The 20,309-nt window shown below is 40.0% G+C and overlaps 1 protein-coding gene across 6 annotated transcripts in view; it reads right to left on the bottom strand.

Annotated features, from left to right (window-relative positions):
• The window catches only part of CDK14 (cyclin dependent kinase 14), a 666,835-nt gene that overhangs the window by 511,333 nt on the left and 135,193 nt on the right, over positions 1-20,309 (bottom strand). For 5 of the 6 annotated variants that reach the window (XM_055589679.1, XM_055589680.1, XM_055589676.1 and 2 more), the window contains one exon: positions 3,227-3,475. In XM_055589679.1, the coding sequence (XP_055445654.1) occupies positions 3,227-3,475 (249 nt within the window). Of the gene's footprint in view, positions 1-3,226; positions 3,476-20,309 lie in introns of those variants that run through there. The other variant, XM_055589681.1, reaches the window with a different exon arrangement.

Below are 20,309 nucleotides of genomic sequence, written 5' to 3'. Positions count from 1 at the left end.
ACAAAAAAAGAAAGAAAGAAAAATACAGAATGTATCAGACAAGTCTCAACTTTCCTTGAAAAGAATTTCAGCTGATTCCTTATTTCAAATTATAATTAAATATCAAAATCCCCCCATTGTTATTTATACTCTGATGTACACATTGACTTTTAAGGTTACATGACCCCTAGTAGCAGCAAACACACCCAACACCCAATCCTGGTTTCTAAATACCAGGCTTCAGTAAAAGGAAACAGGGCTCTCTGGAGAAATGGCTGAATCTGGGTCTGGGGCTAGGAAAATACAAGATAAGCCAAGAGCAACTTGTAGGACAAGAAAGTACTGAAGTGCTAAAAAAACACTCTGCATAATAGGCTCTAGCTTCATCCACCTCATTAGAATTGACTCAAATGGGTTCCTTTTTATGGCTGAGTAGTACTCCATTTTATGTATGTACCACAGCTTCTTTATCTATTCACCTCTCGGTGAACATCTAGGCTGCTTCCATGTCTTGGCTATTGTAAACAGTGCTGCAATGCATACTGGCCCTTGGGAATTTGCAATATGACTGAGGGAACTCAAACTGGGGCTCTGTAATAACCTAGAGGGGTGGGAAGGAGATTCAAGAGGGAGGGGACATATGTACACCTATGGCTAATTCATGTTGATGCATGACAGAAATCAAACCAATATTATAAACTCATCATCGATCAACTAAAAATAATAAAATATTTTTTAAAATATTAAAAAAAATTTTTTAATATATTTTTTAAAGGTACATGGGACAAATCGGAGAAGGCAATGGCACCCCACTCCAGTACTCCTGCCTGGAAAATCCCATGGATGGAGGAGTCTAGAAGGCTGCAGTCCATGGGGTAGCTAAGAGTCGGACACGACTGAGCGACTTCACTTTCACTTTTCACTTTCATGCATTGGAGAAGGAAATGGCAACCCACTCCAGTGTTCTTGCCTGGAGAATCCCAGGGACGGGGGAGCCTGGTGGGCTGCCGTCTATGGGGTCGCACAGAGTCGGACACAACTGAAGCGACTTTGCAGCAGTAGCAGGGACAAATTGAGAGTAGCATTGAAACACAAACATTACCATATGTAAAACAGATAGCCAGTGGGAATTTGTAGTGTGACACAGGGAACTCAAAGCCTGTGCTCTGTGACAACCTAGAGGGGTGGGATGGGGTGGGAGGTGGGAGGGAGGGTGAAGAGGTAGGACACAGTGTATCAAAGGCTGACTCATGTTGATACATGGCAGAAACCAGCACAATACTGTAAAGCAATTGTCCTTCAATTAAAAATAAGTAAGTAAATAAATAATAAACATTTCAACAATTTTAAAATAAGGGGGATGAGACATCTCAAAAGGACACAGGGGCCAACCTAAAAGAGCTCCCACTGACCAACGACTAAAGCAGGAACAATCTGAGCAACAAAAGAAATAATGCACCATTGGACAATAACTAGGATTGAAGATAAAACACAGAATAACTAGTTTAATTTGATTTTCATATAAACAGTGAAAACGTTTGCCTCATTGCAATATCTCAATGCCAATTTCTATATATCATGTAGGGTGACAAATAACATTATTAAGATAACTATACAGTAAAATAGGGCTTCCCTGGTGGCTCAGGTGGTAAGGAATCTGCTTGCAATGCAAGAGACCTAGGTTTGATGCCTGGGTCTAGAGAAAGAAATGGCTACTCACTCCAGTATTCTTGTCTGGAGAATTCCATGGACAGAGGAGCCTGGCAGGCTACAGTCCATGGGGTCACAAAGAGTCTGACACAACTGAGCAAATACTAAGTGAGTGAGTGACTGAAGTCGCTCAGTCGTGTCCGACTCTTTGTGACCCCGTGGACTGTAGCCCACCAGGCTCCTCTGTCCATGGGATTCTCCAGGCAAGAATACTGGAGTGGGTTGCCATTTCCTTCACCAGAGGATCTTCTTGACCCGGGGATCAAACCCAGGTCTCCCGCACTGCGGGCAGATGCTTTAACCTCTGAGCCACCAGGGAAGCCCTGAACAAATAGTATATATAGTAAAATATATATATAATTCTCTTGCCATAACAGAAGTTTAATCATTCTCAAAGATTCTTTTCATTTCTTCTAAATGATACTGAATCTAAAAGTTTTCCCAAGTGTTATTGTTGTATGTGTGACCTAGACAGACACTATACTGCAATCATAGATAAGATTACAGGGACCAATTTGGGGAAACCCAGATAATCAATTCTCCTCAAAAATGTTGCATTAACAATATTTATTTTCACTTCATTAACAACAACAAAAAACCTGTGACACAAGATTTTCATAGTATCCCACACTTTAATTAAATTGAAGTGTCAATATTCTAGCAGCTGACATTTCTTGCTCTTTTTTGACCATCATGGAATTTAATATTTAAAGTTTGCGAAATGGAATATGTTTCTTAGCAAAATGACAGAATCAAACTTCTCTTAGCACTCTTCTCTTACCCTTTAAATTCTTAGACTATGTCATAAGGTTCTTAAGTGTGGGTTAAATCGGAAAATTACTGAATTTCAAAAGATCATAAGGCTTTTTTTTTTTTTTTAACAATGTTAAATGCAGGCCAGTCTTGGAAAGATGAGTTTCAATAAAATTCTTTACAGTCAAAAAGCAGCAATCATCTCAGAACTTTATACCTTCTTGGGCCCAAAGGCAAGACTTGCTTTAATACAGAATGACCTCAGAAAATTTCCTTGTGATGAATAAGATTTCTCTTTATAAGATCAATTTCAATGTCTAGCTCCTAATTTTTAAAATATTGACAATGAAAACCAACTATAATAAGACAAGTGAACAACTTTTAACAAGTATTCTGAAATGAAATTCTTTGTGAATCTGTCAAATTCAAAACTATCTGCCTGCCAACACCATAAAGTTTGAAAATCCTCTCCAAGAGTTTGAATTACCCAAGGAGTTTAAATGACAAATTCTTCTAACTGGAAACAGCTAGGGAAAAAAAATAATTTTTCCAAAAATAAGTTTAATCATTTTTCATTGGCTTGCTGGGTGCCTGTGAATCAAGAATTTGTATATGTAGTTGGGACTTGCGCATGCCTACACACTCTCTTCCAGAAAATGTTGAACCACCTAAGGAGAGAATGCATAATAATGCACTGATAAAGCCACCTGCTGTCTCCCTGCACAGCGTGCCAGAGAGATACTTGCTCTGCTCACCCGTTGGTAAGTCAGAAGACCGCACTCACCGAGCTGGGGCTGGAGTGCCGCCGAACTTTAGGAGACTCTTTGCCAGCGGAGGAGCTCTTATTAAAGTTAATGCAAGCATTGTTCTCAGAATGCACCCTCTTTACTTGATTAGTGGGTTTCTCAAACGGGTCAAAAGTGCTCTGTGTCCTCTGAACCCTGACTTTCTTATCCTCAGGAATTGTGTCCAGGGGTTTGATCACTGAGTCCATTCCTGGGCAGTTTCGTGTGGACATCTTTGTGACACATATCTGGAGGAAAAAGAGAAAGAGAAATTAAATTCAGATCACTCCACTGAAACTTTAACACAAGAGGATTTATTATCCTACAAAGCATGCCCATTTTTATTTCAGGAAATACCCCCAAAGGCTATATTCTAAAAGCTCTGCTAAGTCACTTCAGTCGTGTCCAACTCTGTGTGACCCCATAGACGGCAGCCCACCAGCCTCCCCCGTCGCTGGGATTCTCCAGGCAAGAACACTGGAGTGGGCTGCCATTTCCTTCTCCAATGCATGAATGTGAAAAATGAAAGTCAAGTCGCTCAGTCGTGTCCGACTCTTCACGACCCCATGGACTGCAGCCTACCAAGCTCCTCTGTCCATGGGAGTTTCCAGGCAAGAGTACTGGAGTGGGCTGCCATTGCCTTCTCCATTCTAAAAGCTACACCAGCTTAAACCACAATATGAAAAACTCGTTGCCATCATTCCACTTACCATACTTGCTGGGGGCTTCCCTGGTGGCTCAGACAGTAAATAATCTGCCTGCAATGCAGGAGACCCAAGGTCAATCTTTGGGTTGGGAAGATCCCCTAGAGAAGGGAATGGCTACCTACTCCTGGAGAATCTCATGGACAGAAGAGCCTGGCGGGGTCGCAAAGAGTCGGACAGACTGAGCAACTAACACTTGGATTATATTTGCTGAGGGCTGACACTAAAAATGTTATCTCTAAAACAGGAAGCTTAACAACCTGGACTGCTAGTGCCCTGAGGTGGTTCTTGAACTCTGTCGTTTATTTTACCTTGACTGCAAGTGGCATTATTTCTGAATCATTAAAAGATGGATAAATTGCCTTTATTTTTTTTAAAAAAAATCAGTTCAATTAATTCATCATTTTAATTGATGGGCCATCACAGAAGCAACTAACACGGCTAGAGAAAAACATCACTATGTTCTTCAAAACTTTAAAGCTTGAATACATGTTTAAAATCTATCCCTATCTTGATTTCATCTCTAAACTAGAATGGAGCATATAAAACGGCTAATGGCTAGAGATACTGAAAGTTGAAAGCAATGTTGCTTCTAATACTAAAACTAACAGATGAAAAGGAAAAATGATACCACAAAGAAAAACACGGAATGACACTCCTTTCAAAATTTTGTTTGTATTACTCTGCTATACCCCTATTTCCTTCTCAATTTTACTCATTCTCTTCCAGCATAATCTGAACCCCTCTCGTTTTATTTTAGTCTCTCTGATTTTTGCTCCTTGTTTTCCACTGTATGTTCCAGCTCTTTCATTCTCCATATATTCTCGAGACATTTTTACGTAGCAACTTCATGGCCTCTAGCTTGCCTGTAAAGTAAGGTAACTTTATTATGCAGTCTAAAGAAAAGATAACTCTGAATTTGCTTTTAAAGTTTTATTTTTTTTTATCTTGTGAAAAGTTTCCACATTCCTATTTAAGAAAGCAGGAAAACAGACGGTATCTAAGAAAATCTCATATTGTTAAAGTAAACATTTAAGTGTCTGAGCAATACATATGGGATGATTCCATACTGGAAAGAAATGAAACTATGTGTATGGATATAAATAGATAAATATATATATATTACAGATAGAGATATTTGTGTGTGTGTGTATGAGCATATATTATTATAAAGGTATAGAAGGAAATACACCAAAGTGTTAAGATACCTCCAGATAAGCAGACCTGAAGGGGCAAAGGGTAAGATTACTTACTTTTTACATACCCCTGTATTTTTTGAACTGTATAATAAACATGCTTGACATGTAATTTTTTGAAAATAGTAAAGTGTATAATTAAATTATTTCAAGTTATTGAAGCAAAATTTGGATTAAATACCAAGTATAAACTCTGTCCTATGAGTGTATCTGAACTACCAAGCATAGGTTGAATTTTAATTAAATCCAATAAGAAGGAGATCAACATACTTTTTACAATATCACAAAACTGCTGAAGATATCTTTAAAAGACAAGGCAGAGTCCTCTACTCCTGATCAAGAGCTAATGATTTATCACAATACTAAATGCATTCAGTACTTTTAAGAGTTCATGTGTTCCTCATACAGATATGAAAGCAAAAAGCAGTAGATGTGATATGGATATGAAACCACTCATCTCACTGAGGCAACTGAATTGCAACATATAAACGCATGAACCTGAGGAGTCAATGAACCCTAAATATAAGAAATCTAGAGAAAATAACACGAAGGTACATCAAAATCAAATTGCTTAAAACCAGTAAAAAAGAGAGTATCTTAAAAAGGGGCCAGAAGGAAAAAAGTACTTTAAAAGAGAAGACAGGAAATATTTGGGAACTAAACAATAGGGGAATTAGAAAGTCTCTTGAATTAATTGAATAAAATCTCTTGAACAGAATATCAAAATAGATACAGCTTAAATAGTATTTTAACTGTAGGAAAATTTATAATAGTAAATGCATTGAGCAGGAAAAAAAAAAAAGCCTCAAAGTAGTCAGAGTACACTTTAAGGGATTACTCTGGTGGTTCAGTGGTTAAGAATCTGCCTTGCAATGCAGGGGATGTGGGTTTGATCCCTGGTCAGGGAACTAAGTCCCACACACCTCAGAGTAACTAAGCCAATCCACCACCACAAGAAAGCCCACGCACTGCAACAGAAGGTCCTGCATGCCACAACTAAGACCCCAGGCAGCCAAATAAATAAATAAACTTGTTTTTAAAAAAGAGTACCCCTTAAAATACTAGCCAGAAAAAGAACATTTATTAAAACCTGAAATAAGCAGAGAATTAAAATAATGAAAATATATCATCATGGAAATAAATGAAATAGAAAATGAAAAACAGCAAAGAAAATCAATGAAACCGAAAGCTAGTTTTCAGAGAAGGTTAAAAACAAACTGATACACCTCTAGCCAGACTGATAAGAAAGAAAGGTAGATAACATGCATTGCCAATAACAGAAATGAGAGAGACAACATCACTACTCATTCAACAGATATTATCAAGAACTTTATGCCACTAAGTTCAGCAACTTAGATGAAACAAATTCCTTGAGAGACAAAAACTACCAAAGTTCACTTGAAATCAAAGCAATTTCAAAGAAATCAAAGGTGTAACCAAAAACGTTATCACACAGAAAATGCCAGGACCAGAAAAGATTGCTGGTGAAGTAAACCAAACATTTAAGCAAAAAAAAACACCAATTTCACAGAAACCCTCCCAAAATATTAAAGAGAAGGGGATACTTCCTCACTCATTATATGAAGCCAGCATCATTCTATCACTATAACCAGATAAAAATAAGAAAACTACAGATCCATTTCTCTGATGAATATAGATTAAAAATTATTGGCACATTTTTAACAAACTGAATCCAACAACATATAAAAAGGATAATAAGTAAGGAAAAAGTGGCATTAATTCCAGGAAGGCAAGGTTGGCTTAATACTCAAAATCGTGTAATTCACCATTTTATTATACAACATCAGAAATCTCTAAAATGGCTCCCCGTGATGGCCACTTTCAGGCAGCCACACTCTTCTTTCATCTGCAGATCTTCCACGTGGGCTGTATTTGCTGACTTAGATCCAATAAACAGACATGGCAGAAATCACAGGCTATCACTTCTGAGAGAAGATTATAAAAAGACTGTGGCTTCTGTATTGGTACTCCACACTCCCATCCCCTATCTCCTAGATCACTATCCAAGGCAAAGTCAGCAGCCACGTCAGAAAGTGGTTCTATAGAGAGGCGCATTTATGAGAAGGACTGCCAACAACCACATGAGTTGAACCTTCAACTGTGACCACAGCCCCTGCCCCTGCTTGACTGGAACCTCATACAAGACTCTGAGTCACAGGCACTCAGGTAAGAAGTCCTAGATTCTAAACCAACAGTAACGGTTACACTGAATGCCTTTCTCCCAAGAACAGGATGTCCACTCTCATCATGTTGACTCGGCATTGTATTACAAGCTCCAGACAACGCCACAAGGCAAGAAAAAAGAAATAAAAAACATCCACATTGAAAAGGAAGAAATAAGACCAACTTTATTCACAGAAGACATTATCATCTATGTTGAATGAAATCTACCAAGAAAAAAGCAAAAACACTAGAATTAACATGCTTATCTTTAATTTTAAAGGGTGCAAGATTTAACACGAACATACAAAAATCATTTGTATTTTCAGATATTAATAACAATCAGAAATTTTAATTAAAAATAACACCATTTATAAGTTTCAAGCAATATAAAATACTTAGTGATACATCTGACAAAATATGTGCAAATCTGTACACAGAAACTATAAAGTATGTTTGAGAAAAATAAAACAAAGGGACCAACCAACTCACGGGTCTTTCAATCCACTGTGATACTTTCAGAAGGAAGTTAACCTCTGTGTTTCAGCCATAAAATACTGAATTTCTTAAAAGAAGACTTACATATAACTATCAAGCAAGGTGATAAATGTGTGTAAAATGATAACATAAACAGGTACAAATGGGGGTTGAATTGATACAACGATAATGGGAAAATGATGACCACGTTTGAACTCCAACCCTATCCTTCCAAGTAGCATCAGGAAGTAGAAACCCCATGGAAACTCTTAATTTTGCCAAAGAGAATATGGAGCTGACACAGCACCGTACTTAACTCTACATTCTATTTTTTATTCAAGCTCTTTGAACTACCTTAGTAAATTTGACTTTATCAAAAAAGTTTTTTTTTTTTTTGCCATATTCATGAGGAAATACATGGGGAAAAATTCCTGCAAATGTATAGGGAAATTTTACTATAAAATATAATATTTTAGCACACATACACCAGCACACCATAGCGGGGGAGAAGGTAAAATGACAAATGTCACTTCAACATGTTGGCAGAGGGAAGAAGAGCTATAAGGGCACCTTCAAAGCTAAAAAGGAACAAACTTACTTCTTAGCCAGTTTATGATAAACTCATATAAACCTTTCATTTGCTTCCTGCCTCCAACTCTGAGAAAACTAATATTCACACAGTTTTTTGTTAACTTTAAGAGACACAGGTACATTGGATCGGAAATTCTGATAACTCTTTAAGAGAAACTGTTACAGAATATACTGTGATTAAAGCCTTATCTCCTTCTTCATGCCTTATACTAAGAGGCCTACATTAACATGTTTTCAGTCGGGTAGCATCCTACTAAAGAGACACGCACGATAATTGTAAACATCAGTGTAAAGTGTACACCTGTGGAAAACCAAGTTCTCTAAAGCCATGAAGACAAAAAAGGCAACCCAATTCTAATTTTTAAGAGGAAAAAGTATTTCAACAAAATTTTCTAAAATTAAAATACTTCCCACAAACATTCTTAAATATTTCATGTTTATCATTTTTGCTATCTACTAGCAAACAACTAAATACAAGTAGAAAACAACTACAAATGCAAAATAAACTTCTGGGAAACAGTATACTTGTTCAAATACATGCCTTGGATGTTACTTTACTTACTACATTCACAACCACACTTCTTGCTAGTCAGTTTCTAATTCATATGATAATTTAGAAAGGTATCAATATTCTGCGGTGGTTTACAGAGAGTCAGATTTTCCAGGCAGCTCATCAGAAGAACACACGGGAGACTCAGCATCTCCGGATGCATTTCCATGCAGGCAAGGATGTTGTATATATCACTTAACCCTTCCTTACTGGCTCAGTGCCTGGCCCACAGTAAAGAGCAACAAGTTTCTCTAGAATTAATCCACCAGAGTTAAGAGGATTCATCCAAATTATCAGTCTTCATGCTCTCTTGCTTAAAGGGCTGAAGTTCTGCAGTATTTATTATTCAAGATCTACTGTCACAAACAAACCAAAAAAAAAAAAAAACCACACAGCAATCTTGACACACAAATAATAAACATACATATATATTCATAAAATGCTATCAGTAAAAGTATTTTTAAACTACAAGCTCATTGTGATCAGCAGAATTCTACGACATCCAATTCACCTTTCTCTCTCTCTCTTTAGTCGGTCAGTCGTGTCCAACTCTTGTGACCCCATGGACTTTAGCCCACCAGGCTCCTCTGTCCATGGGATTCTCCAGGCAAGAATACTGGAGTGAGTTGCCATTTCCTTCTCCAGGGCATCTTCCCAACCCAGAAATCGAACCCAGGTCTCCTGCATTGCAGGCAGATTCTTTACTCACTGAGCTATGAGAGAGTCTTTGAATAATACCTTTCCGTTTGAGAGTGACTTTGATGAGACATCACACCACGGTTCCTTTATGTGATATGACAAATGGGAGAGTGGCCTGCTGGGCCTGACCTAATCAGCTGAGCCCTTTAAAAGCAGAGCATTTTCTCCAGTTGGCTTCAGAACAGAAAGGCAGAGATATGATCTTGCTAGCCTGGAAGAAAGTCAACATTTCATGCTATGACTGCCTATGGGGGCCACAGGGCACAGAATAGAGGGTGGTTTCTAAGGGCTGACAGTAGTTACTGAGAACTGGAACAAAAGGGACCACTGTCCTACAACCACAAGAAAACGAGTCCTGCCAACAACTAGTGAGTTTGTAAGTCGATCCCAAGCCGCTGGTGAGATGCATAACCATGGCCAACACCTTGACTTCAGCCCAGTGAGACCTAGAGAAGAAAAATCAGCTATGCTGTGCCTGGACTTTTAAACTACAGACTGTGAGACAATAAGCTAGTAAGTACATAGCAATGCGTTACATAACAACAGAAAACTAATAAACTCACTTTAGTGAAATTGCCTGAAGTGCTCAGATATTTGAGCAGAATGTTCTTAGAAACGTGTTGCAGGTACCACTTTCTCTACCTGATAGACTGTATCAGATCCAAGAGAGATAAGCAACATTTCTAAGGATTGCTATCCGTAAATGACCATATTATTGGGAGCTTTCTGCATGACACAGCTCCATCAGCAATATAAAACCCATGAACAAATTCTCCACATAACTAAATTAATACACAATTTATGCTTATGTCCCCTTCACTTGGGCTTGTATGAATAAAACCAGTATCAGGCCCGCTTTGTGCAGGTACCCTCATCCAGGGAGAGTAATCCATACTTGTGTTTTCCACATAGGGCAAGGTGACTGTTCTGGAAAAGTTTCAAGTTTCCAGTATTTAGGACCAACAACTTAAACTGGATCTGGCCATCTCTGTTAACCACAGCACAACAGAGAGCAGAATACAGGCCCTGCAGAAGGATACAGGGAAGCAGCCTCGCTGATCTCATTAGCTCATCAGGGAGGGATCTTGCCCACAGAAGGAGCCAGGCAAGGTGAATGAAGAGTGGCCCTCATTCCCCTTAGCTGCCATTTCTGGCTTTCCTGGTGACTCAGTTGGTTGAAGAATCCACCAGCAATGTAGGAAACCTTGGTTCCATCCCTGGGTTGGCAAGATGCCCTGGAGAAGGAAATAGCAACCCACTCCAGTATTCTTGCCTGGAGAATTCCATGGAGAGGGGAGCCCGGCGGACTTCAGTCCATGAGGCCACAAGAGTCGGAAACAACTTAGCAACTAAACCACCACCACCATATAATTAAATTATTAAAGTGCATATGGTGCGTGAAGAAAAGGGTGAGCTGACAAGAGTCCTAGTGTAAAAGAGGGTTCTAGAAGGCAGATTATACACTGGGGCTACGCTCCAGTGCCCAAGGCTTTGCTTTAATCCTTCCATCAACCTGTCAGCAATCTAAATAAACACCGAGCGTGCGTGCCACACCGTGCGTGCACGCCACACTGTGCGTGCACGCCACACCGCACTTAGCTGCTCAGTTGTGTCCAGCTTTTTGCAATCCCATGGACTGTAGACAGCTAGGCTCCTCTGTCCACATGATTTTTCAGGCAAGAATACTGGAGTGGGTTGCCATTTCCTTCTCCAGGGGATCTTCCTGAACCAGAGATCAAACCCACATCTCCTTGACTTCTGCATTGGCCGGCAGATTCTTTACAACTGAGTCACCCAGAAAGCGTGTGGGCTACATTTGCGCTCCCAAATAGAATCTGTCTTTCTTCTCCAACAAAATGCTTGTGGTTGGTGCAGTAGAAGTCTTGGTGACAGAATCTCATAAGAAAAGCAGAGGATAAAAGCATAATATGTCAAACTGGAAAAAAAAAATCAGCAGGAACCCATAACCTCAAAAAGGCAGATTTTTTTTCAACTACAGAACAGTAGTCCTTTGATCCACTGTTAACTTTCATGTGCAGCCCCAGTGCCCAGATCCTGGTCTATGTTCCAATTTTCCACTGTGAAGAAAGAGGAATCCTTGGAAGCAACCTGATTCCAGGTCACAGGGTAGGAAGCACAAAACAGCTGTGAAATACCCAGCTGTTACCAGAAAATTAAGATTCTTTCAAAAATGTCAGGGACAATGTTAGAAGGACAAAGGAATCTGGATATAGGGATTCCTACTGGTCAAGCTGTGATTACATAATTGAGCATCAAAGAGAAAATAAAATTATGGTTAAACGGAACAAGTGAGTTATGGAAAGACCCTGAGTTCATTCTGATTTTGAGAGAGAAAAGTCAATATTAAAGGACAAATGGCAGTTGCGAGGAAGGATGAAAATAACAGGATCCACAATTGGTTTTCACATGTGGAACTGTGAGTGAGCCAAGCAGTGCCAGAAAAAGTAGGAGCTGTACCCAACACAGGAGTGGGCGCTCAAGGCTTGTGCAAAGAGGGTCTATACAGCCCAAGTGCACAAAGAACAGCAAGGCAGGATGTTTCAATAACAGACCAGGTCAATATAACACAGCAATAAACTAAAGGGCCTAAGCAATGTTTTACAAAGAATACATTTAGTGGAGAGAGACCAGATGGTAAAGAAATGTGACGTCATTGTGGAAGACATTTTTTGGAAATAAGTTAACTTTTTAAAACTAAGTGAAATTTAACCCTTAAACAGAAAATTCAATTCAAGTGCTAACCAATGACTCAGATCTGAATCACTCTGGAAAAAATCAACCAAGACTTTTGTGGACCACAATAGTCAAACAGGAGTTTGAGCAAGTTCCAGGAGTTGTTGATGGACAGGGAAGCCTGGCATGCTGCAGTCCACGGGGTCGCAAAGAGTTGGACACGACTGAGCAACTGAACTTAACAGTTTACAACTCCAGATCTTGTAACCCCAGCTATTCTGTGAAGACATTGTTTTAATTGTGGATTTGTAACGATTACACAACGGGCTTCCATGGTGGCTCAGCGGTAAAGAATCTGCTGCCAAAGCCGGAGACATGGGTTCAGTCCCTGGTTTGGGAAGATCCCCTGGAGAAGGAAATGGCAATCCACTTATTCTTGCCTCAGAAATCCCATGCACAGAGGAGCCTGGCAGGCTACAGTCCATTGGGTTGCAAAAGAGTTGGATACAACTTAGCAACTAAACTACAACAACAGAAAAGATTACACAATCCCAAGAAGATTCAAAAACATTATTACTGAAACCCTTAGAAGGAATCTAAGTAGACCCATATTCTTAGGAAGGCATAAAAAGAAATATAGAAATAATATGAAATTAATTAAACCCAGTGTTGGTGTTTTAACATAGGATGAGCATAAGTGTGGTAATATAACGTGCAAGAATATTTGTGCATGTTTTCCTTGTTTAAAAAGTATCTGAAATATGTTAAGATAATCTGTCACACTAAGTATTTGAAATTAAGGGAATTTAATTAAGGCAGTAATCAGTACTTAAATAGATTGAGACAAATTGGTTTTCAAAATTACATTAACTGCATATATTTTTAATGATGTGGGCACTAGCTGGGGATGTTCCAGGCACAGAAGACTCGTAGACATGATATTCACCATCAGCTTTCACTGTCCTTTGCTCAGCACAGGGCACACCAAGCCATAGTTCCTCTTACTCCAAGCCCTGGACCAAGCCAATCACACTGAATAGCTACACCAGCAGTACTGCCTGAAAACAACAGACATTCCAGTGTTACCAGGAAACAGGGTATGTTTTCTCTGTGACGGCATTTTTTCACACTTCCTTGATCCACTTAGAAACTGAAGTGACAAAATTTACATAAGCAGGGATGTCTGATGGTACTTGAAAACAGAAAAAAAGAAATCATCACAAATACCAAAATAAACTTCTGTTCCTTTCTTTTTTCCGGTAAATTCAACAGAACCCAGAATTTCAAACATGGTTAGAGATGCACCCACCCATTTAGACGTTCCTCGGAATCCATTACTTCGGTTCACTCATCATTAAGAGGGGTCTGTATATAAGCTCACAGACTCAAAACTCAGTAAAAATTGTTAGCAATTCAAACTGTGTTGGAGGCTCCAAAAGTCACAGTTTGACCTACAATTTTCGCTTGGAGCTATGTAAAATCCAGACAACTGTCTCCCAAACTCACAGCAGTGGATTTGAAACAGCACAACTTAATTCTGTTAAGGTTGGCACTCACTGCAAGCAAATTCATTGGGGCCGAAAACTGTCCCTTTGAATCAACCATTTTCTGATGAGCGGCGTTTTACTGGGTTCAGAGGGTGATCTCTACTTCACTCCACACTCTATGAAGGCAAACACCAGAAAAAGAACCGGCTTCCATCATGATCTTCTGACATTCATAAAAGGAATATCCATGCCAGATTCAATGCAAAACTGAAAGCAGCACAATTCTTGACACGGAAACAACCTCTTCCATTTGTTTTCCCTTCATCTGTTACCCAGTGAGGGCCTCGTGGCTTTGTCTTACTCAGACAAAAATCGTCTTCTCTCAAAATCTGCTCCCAATTAGAAAGCAATCCTCAGTCATTCACAAGTCTTTGAACACTTAAAATCAGAGTATCACCTCTCCCTGGATTATTTGAACATTAAGCATTATAGGATAAAAAGCTTCATCCACTGTAAAGAATTGGTGAATGGCGAATGAAGGGGGAGAGTATAGGAGTAATTTCTAATGCCACTAGAATCAATTCTTAAGTTGCTTTCATCTCTAACCTAAACCTGCAAGATCTAAAAGCATGCTGTCCTCTCTTTGGTTATAGCCTTCTCTTTTCTCCTCTGTGTGTATGAGTTTGTGTGGCAGTGTGAATGACTACATGGAACAATAAAAAAAAAAAAAAACCAGAATGCACGATCTGTATGTATATAACGGGATATATGCCTGAGAGTCCTTTTACTTACAACTCTATTTTATCAGAACCAACATCTTGCCTAAAATCACCTTCAGAACATTAGCAAATATATAGGCAAGAATGCCACCCATATTACCCATACTACTCAGAGGGCTTCCCTGGTGGCTCAATGGTAAAGAATTTGCCTGTCACTGCAGAAGACTCAGGCTTGATCCTCGAGTTGGGAAGATCCCCTGGAGAAGGAAAGGACAACCCACTCCAGTATTTTTGCCTGGGAAATCCCATGGACAGAGGAGCCTGGCAGGCTTCAGTCCATGGGGTTGCAAAGACTCAGACAGGACTTTGCAACTAAACTACAAGTGTCTCAGAACAAATCGCTTCAATTCCCTGGGTCTCAGTCTTCTCATCTGTAATGCGACACACCTGGAGCAAACGACTCTTCAGGCCTTTGACAGCTCAACCGTTCCATTACAAACTCCAGGCAGCAACTCAACTTACTGCTGGAGGTTGTTTTTGTTCAGTCGCTCAATCGTATCTGACTCTGTGACCCTCTGTGACCCCATGGACTGCAGCATACCAGTCTTCCCTGTCCTTCACCATACCCCAAAGTCTGCTCAAACTCACATCCATTGTGAGTTGGATGAGTGAGATGGATGATGCCATCCAACCATCTCATCCTCTGTCACCTCCCCCTTCTCCTCCTGCCCCCAATCTTTCCCAGCATCAGGGTTTTTTCCAATGAGTTGTCTCTTCACATCAGGTGGCCAAAGTATTGGAGCTTCAGCATCAGTGCTAATAAATATTCAGGGTTAATTTCCTTTAGGATGGACTGGTTTGACCTTCTTGCAGTCCAAGGGACTCTCAAGACTCTTCTGAAGCTCGACAATTCAAATTCCAGCAACATCAATTCTCTGGCACTCAGCGTTCTTTATGGTCCAAATCTCACATCTGTACATGACTACTAGAAAAACCATAGCTTTGACTATATGGGTATTTGTCGGCAAAGTGATGCTTCTGCTTTTTGATACACTGTCTAGGTTTGTCATAGCTTTTCTTCCAAACAGCAAGCATCTTTTAATTTCTGGCTGCAGTCACTGTCCACAGTGGCTTTGCAGCCCAAGAAAATAAAATCTGTTACCATTTCCACTTTTTCCCCTTTGCTATAAATTACTATTAATAGTCACTGCTGGTAAATGATTTTAAGTAGAACAACTACAAAGATAAGACCAGACACATAAATTCACTTCTCTGTGCTTCATTTTACCTTTTCTTTCTCTTGGGATTTTAAGATTTAGAGAGGAGGCAGACAGGCTCACACCAGGAACTCCTCTCCTGAGAGCTCCAGCCTCCATGGATCTTCCTTAACTCTCTAGTCCTGGCATTGTCTCAGTGACAGTGTCCGGGGCCTCTTGGCTGAGGGCTTGGTTATGAGCAAGCAGCACACGGCAGCAGTCACACTGTGGGACACTGGTAACCCCAGTCCTGTCTACTAAATGCTAGTCATGTCCCTGTGTCAAGGTCATTGTCGCAACCAAAAATGCCCGCAATAAGAACACCACCTATTTAGACTGTACCTCATAACCTGTCACTTAAATACATGCCGTCTAATAGCATATTCAAAAGCAGAGACATTACTTTGCCAACAAAGGCCCGTCTAGTCAAGGCTATGGTTTTTCCTGTGGTCATGTATGGATGTGAGAGTTGGACTGTGAAGAAGGCTGAGCGCCGAAGAATTGATGCTTTTGAACTGTGGTGTTGGAGAAGACTCTTGAGAGTCCCTTGGACTGCAAGGAGATCCAACCAGTCCATTCTGAAGGAGATCAGCCCTGGGATTTCTTTGGAAGGAATGATGCTGAAGCTGAAACTCCAGTACTTTGACCACCTCATGAGAAGAGATGACTCACTGGAAAAGACTCTGATGCTGGGAGGGATTGGGGGCAGGAGGAGAAGGGGACAGCAGAGGATGAGATGGCTGGATGGCATCACTGACTGGATGGACGTGAGTCTGAGTGAACTCCGGTAGTTGGTGATGGACAGGGAGGCCTGGCGTGCTGCGATTCATGGGGTCGCAAAGAGTCGGACATGACTGAGCGACTGAACTGAACTGAATGTGTTTTCATATAAGCTACTATGGAATTTGTTCTCATGCATTTGGTTTATCTGCTGGGGTGGGAGGAGGCGTTTGTCTTGCTCTGTTGCTCATGTATTTCTATTTCCACAACCAGATTGCAAACACCTGAGCAGAGAAACCACACCTTCCATTTTTTTCATATTCTCAGCACTCAAAAGACAGCAGGAAATGGGTACTCTGATAATAGTTATTCAGAGATGGGTTGTCTTCCTTATTGTTTCCTTTTTCCTTAGTTTAAGCCTGCCCTTTTAACTAAACATAGGCCATTTCAAAAATGAGTCCTAAGAAACTGCGTACAGTACAGCGAGGTACCTTCTGAGACCAGTTCTTTCCCCATCAATGAAAAGGCTTCACCAGCCGTTTCCACTCGCCAGAATTCCGTTACTGGAATTTAACTTTAAAATGCTTTATTTTTCTACTGACCGGTTTCTTTGGGGTCTGACCTAATTTCATTCAGTCTGAATCTGTCAGCTAATGGACACAGCTGAATGGAGAACTCTTGAGGACATCACATTCCTTTATGCCGCTTCAGTGACTGTAGTCTCATCATGTCCTTCCTGGGCTTCAGTGCTTATCACCAAGAGACTCAATCGTGGTTTTCCTGACTGTATTATGAAATATGTAGGTAGTCTTCCCAGGAGTTTTTAAACTTCAATATGCATTACTAAAATGATTTTATTGAGTTGCTTTCCCTTCTGGTATAATTATACACTTGATTTAAATGTAAGAGATTCAGTTTGCTTAAAGGCTGGCATAGACAGAGGCATGTATTTACTGACCTCTAGGTTCTTTATTTTATACTATTTCGACACTAAAAACTAACTAGCCCCAAAAGGTCAAAAGAAGAAAGAAGAAGACATTTGACATTTTCTGACTCCCACTTGATATCCAATATGATATGCTGGTTAAAATTCCATGATTTCATAATGACAAATCTAACATGAGGTTGAATGAACACTCACAGTAAGGGCTGAAATGCCCTCTCTGCTGTTAGTTGTTGTCTGTTTTTTGGAATGTGGTTATTTTGGGTGATCAGGATTTCATCTGGAATAGTCTTTACCCCTGGCTGCCCTCAGAGCACCAGCGCAGACATCACCCAGGATCACAGGCCCCACCCTTAACTCAGTTCTCCCGAATCAGAACCTACATTTTAACAAGACACCCAGGGGATCTGTGTGGACATTAAAGTCTGAGGTGCAATGCTCTAACGCATGGAAGAATAATAAAGTCTGCCGCTACGGTCAAATAAAGAACTGAGATTGTGAAAGAAGTCAAGCGTTCGAGAGGCAAAATCTGTTTCTGTCTTTGGGTACAAAATAAGTGATAATCATTTCAACATTCCTTGGGTAGCATTTTTGCTCAAGCTTCCCAACAAATATCATGGTAATTTCAGCTAATTCTTTTATATAATTTTGAACTCTGAAGACAAATTCTCCAATAAGATACACCCAATATATACATGAATTTTTAAAAAGCAATGGGATTGGAGCACATGAGGAGTAGAGAAGACTACACAGAGATTGTAAGAACACAAGTAACATTACTTCCTGCGTAGAAACTTGTGGAATTATGTGTTTCTAATGCAGAAGCCATTGTTTTGCTCTGGGCCACTATTATCTGTGAAAAAAATTACCACGTAAGTATTCTAAGGAGAATTGAATAGAGAATTTCACTTTATTCTTTATCTACCAGAGTTTATGTGGTAACTTTGAAAAGAAAAAAAAAAAAAAAAAAGAATTCAAAGGAAGTCACTTTAGGATCCAAAAGTGAAATTTTAAAAGGCACTTACATATGTGAACAGTGCCATGTAGTATAAAACAGGTAAAAAAAAAAAAAAAAGCCCTCTGCCTATGAGACATAACTGTTCATTTCCTGCCCTAGTCTAGACAAAGGACTGGAACCCCTACTCCCAAACAGAAGGACGGACAATTCTCTGCAAGTCTGGGCCTCTTTCCTAACTATTTCCAGTAAAAACTTACAAAATATCTCCAAAAGGTCCAGAGGGGGAAAGGAGACGATGTGTGAATTTTCTGCTTCTCACTTGACAACCATAATTATATGCTGGTTAAAATTCCATCAAGGGGCTTCCCTGGTGGTCCAGCGGTTAAGAATCTGCCTTGTGATGCGAGAGACACGGGTTTGATCTCTGCTCTGGGAAGATTCCACACGCCACAGGGCACCTGAGGGCCGGGCCCGCGGGTACTGAGCCAGAGCTCTAGAGCCCACGAGCCACAACAACTGAAGTCCACTCTCCTAGAGTGTGTGTTCCATCACAAGAGAAGCCACGGCAAGAACCCTGCACGCCGCTGTGGAGAGGGACTTCTGACTGCTGCAGCGAGAGAAAGCCCGCATGCAGCAACAAAGACCCACCAAAGCCATAAAAATAATAAACAGATCTTTTTAAAAATTCCATCATGGAAAAAAAGAGAGCCATGAGTATCACGGTCATATCATAAGCCACATGAACACAGGGTGTTGGGAGGTGAAATGTTAGCATTGACATCTATATTGCTTCCCCCCTCCCATCTAGAGCCAGAAGGCTCAGAAATGGACACATGAAATGAGAATGCGCATGCACGAAACAGGAGTGGCCTTACTGAGACTCCACAAAGCAAAAGCCTATTCTAACCCACAAAACTCCCACAGCTGCAGTGGGGAACTGGACTACCCACCCTCGACGCAACAGGAGACTTGAGCTACAGAACACGGTTCACACAACATGGCTAATTAGTTTCTTCACCAAGACACTACTCCCTTACAGCTCTTACTCTAGAAAAAAGTCTGTTCCTGCAAATAGGGACTTTTCCTCACCTCTCTCATAGAATTTACAGGTTTAAATAGAGCTTTTCTCTGTATTAGGTTTTGTTTGGGGTCCTACCTGAGAAGGAGAAACCAGGCTGTGTTTTCAAAGGACCCCATACCATGCAGCGGTACAAAATAACCCAGGGAGGGGCGCTGACTAATACTGGGGCAATGTTAAAGGTTGTTCATTTCAGAAGCACTAACAACCAATAAAGAGACCAGGCTGAACTCAGAGTCGTAGATGTTTAAAATCAATAACATGGTCAGACTGCTTTCTGTACACATATGCTTAGCATTTGAGGGTTTTTGTTTGTTTGTTTGTTTGTTTTGTTTGTTTTAACATCATGAGGACAAGAGAAACTGTCATGTGTCTCAAAGGCTGTGAAAACAAGATTCTCAATGCCTTCTGAATTCTGTTTTCTGTTCCTAGCCTCACTGCACCACCCACAGCTTCTTTGTACTAAACTAGCCTAGTTCTTCCTTCATGTTTAAACGTTTCAAATATCTGTAGCTCACTATTCTGTCCCTCATGTAAGATAAAGCATCCAGAAGGTAAAATAACATTAAAAATATAAAGCTGAAACAAGACAGTACTGCAGGTACTTACTGATCCATCAGGACCTGAATTTCTTTCCCCTGGTAACCATATGAACAGCGTTTAAAAATAAAGATTATAAATATGTTTAAATTCCTTCCCTGAAGGAGAAATAAAATTGTGTACTTTCTTCTTACTCTCAAACAGATGGCTGTATAAATAAACACAACTTCTATCTCCTCAACTATAATAACCATTTTTTAATAACATCTAAATGTATTATTAATGCTTG

Source organism: Bubalus kerabau, chromosome 8 (genome assembly GCF_029407905.1).
Source record: "Bubalus kerabau isolate K-KA32 ecotype Philippines breed swamp buffalo chromosome 8, PCC_UOA_SB_1v2, whole genome shotgun sequence".
NCBI classification, from domain to species: Eukaryota; Metazoa; Chordata; class Mammalia; order Artiodactyla; family Bovidae; genus Bubalus; species Bubalus kerabau.
This window is presented reverse-complemented; position numbering and strand designations above follow the sequence as displayed.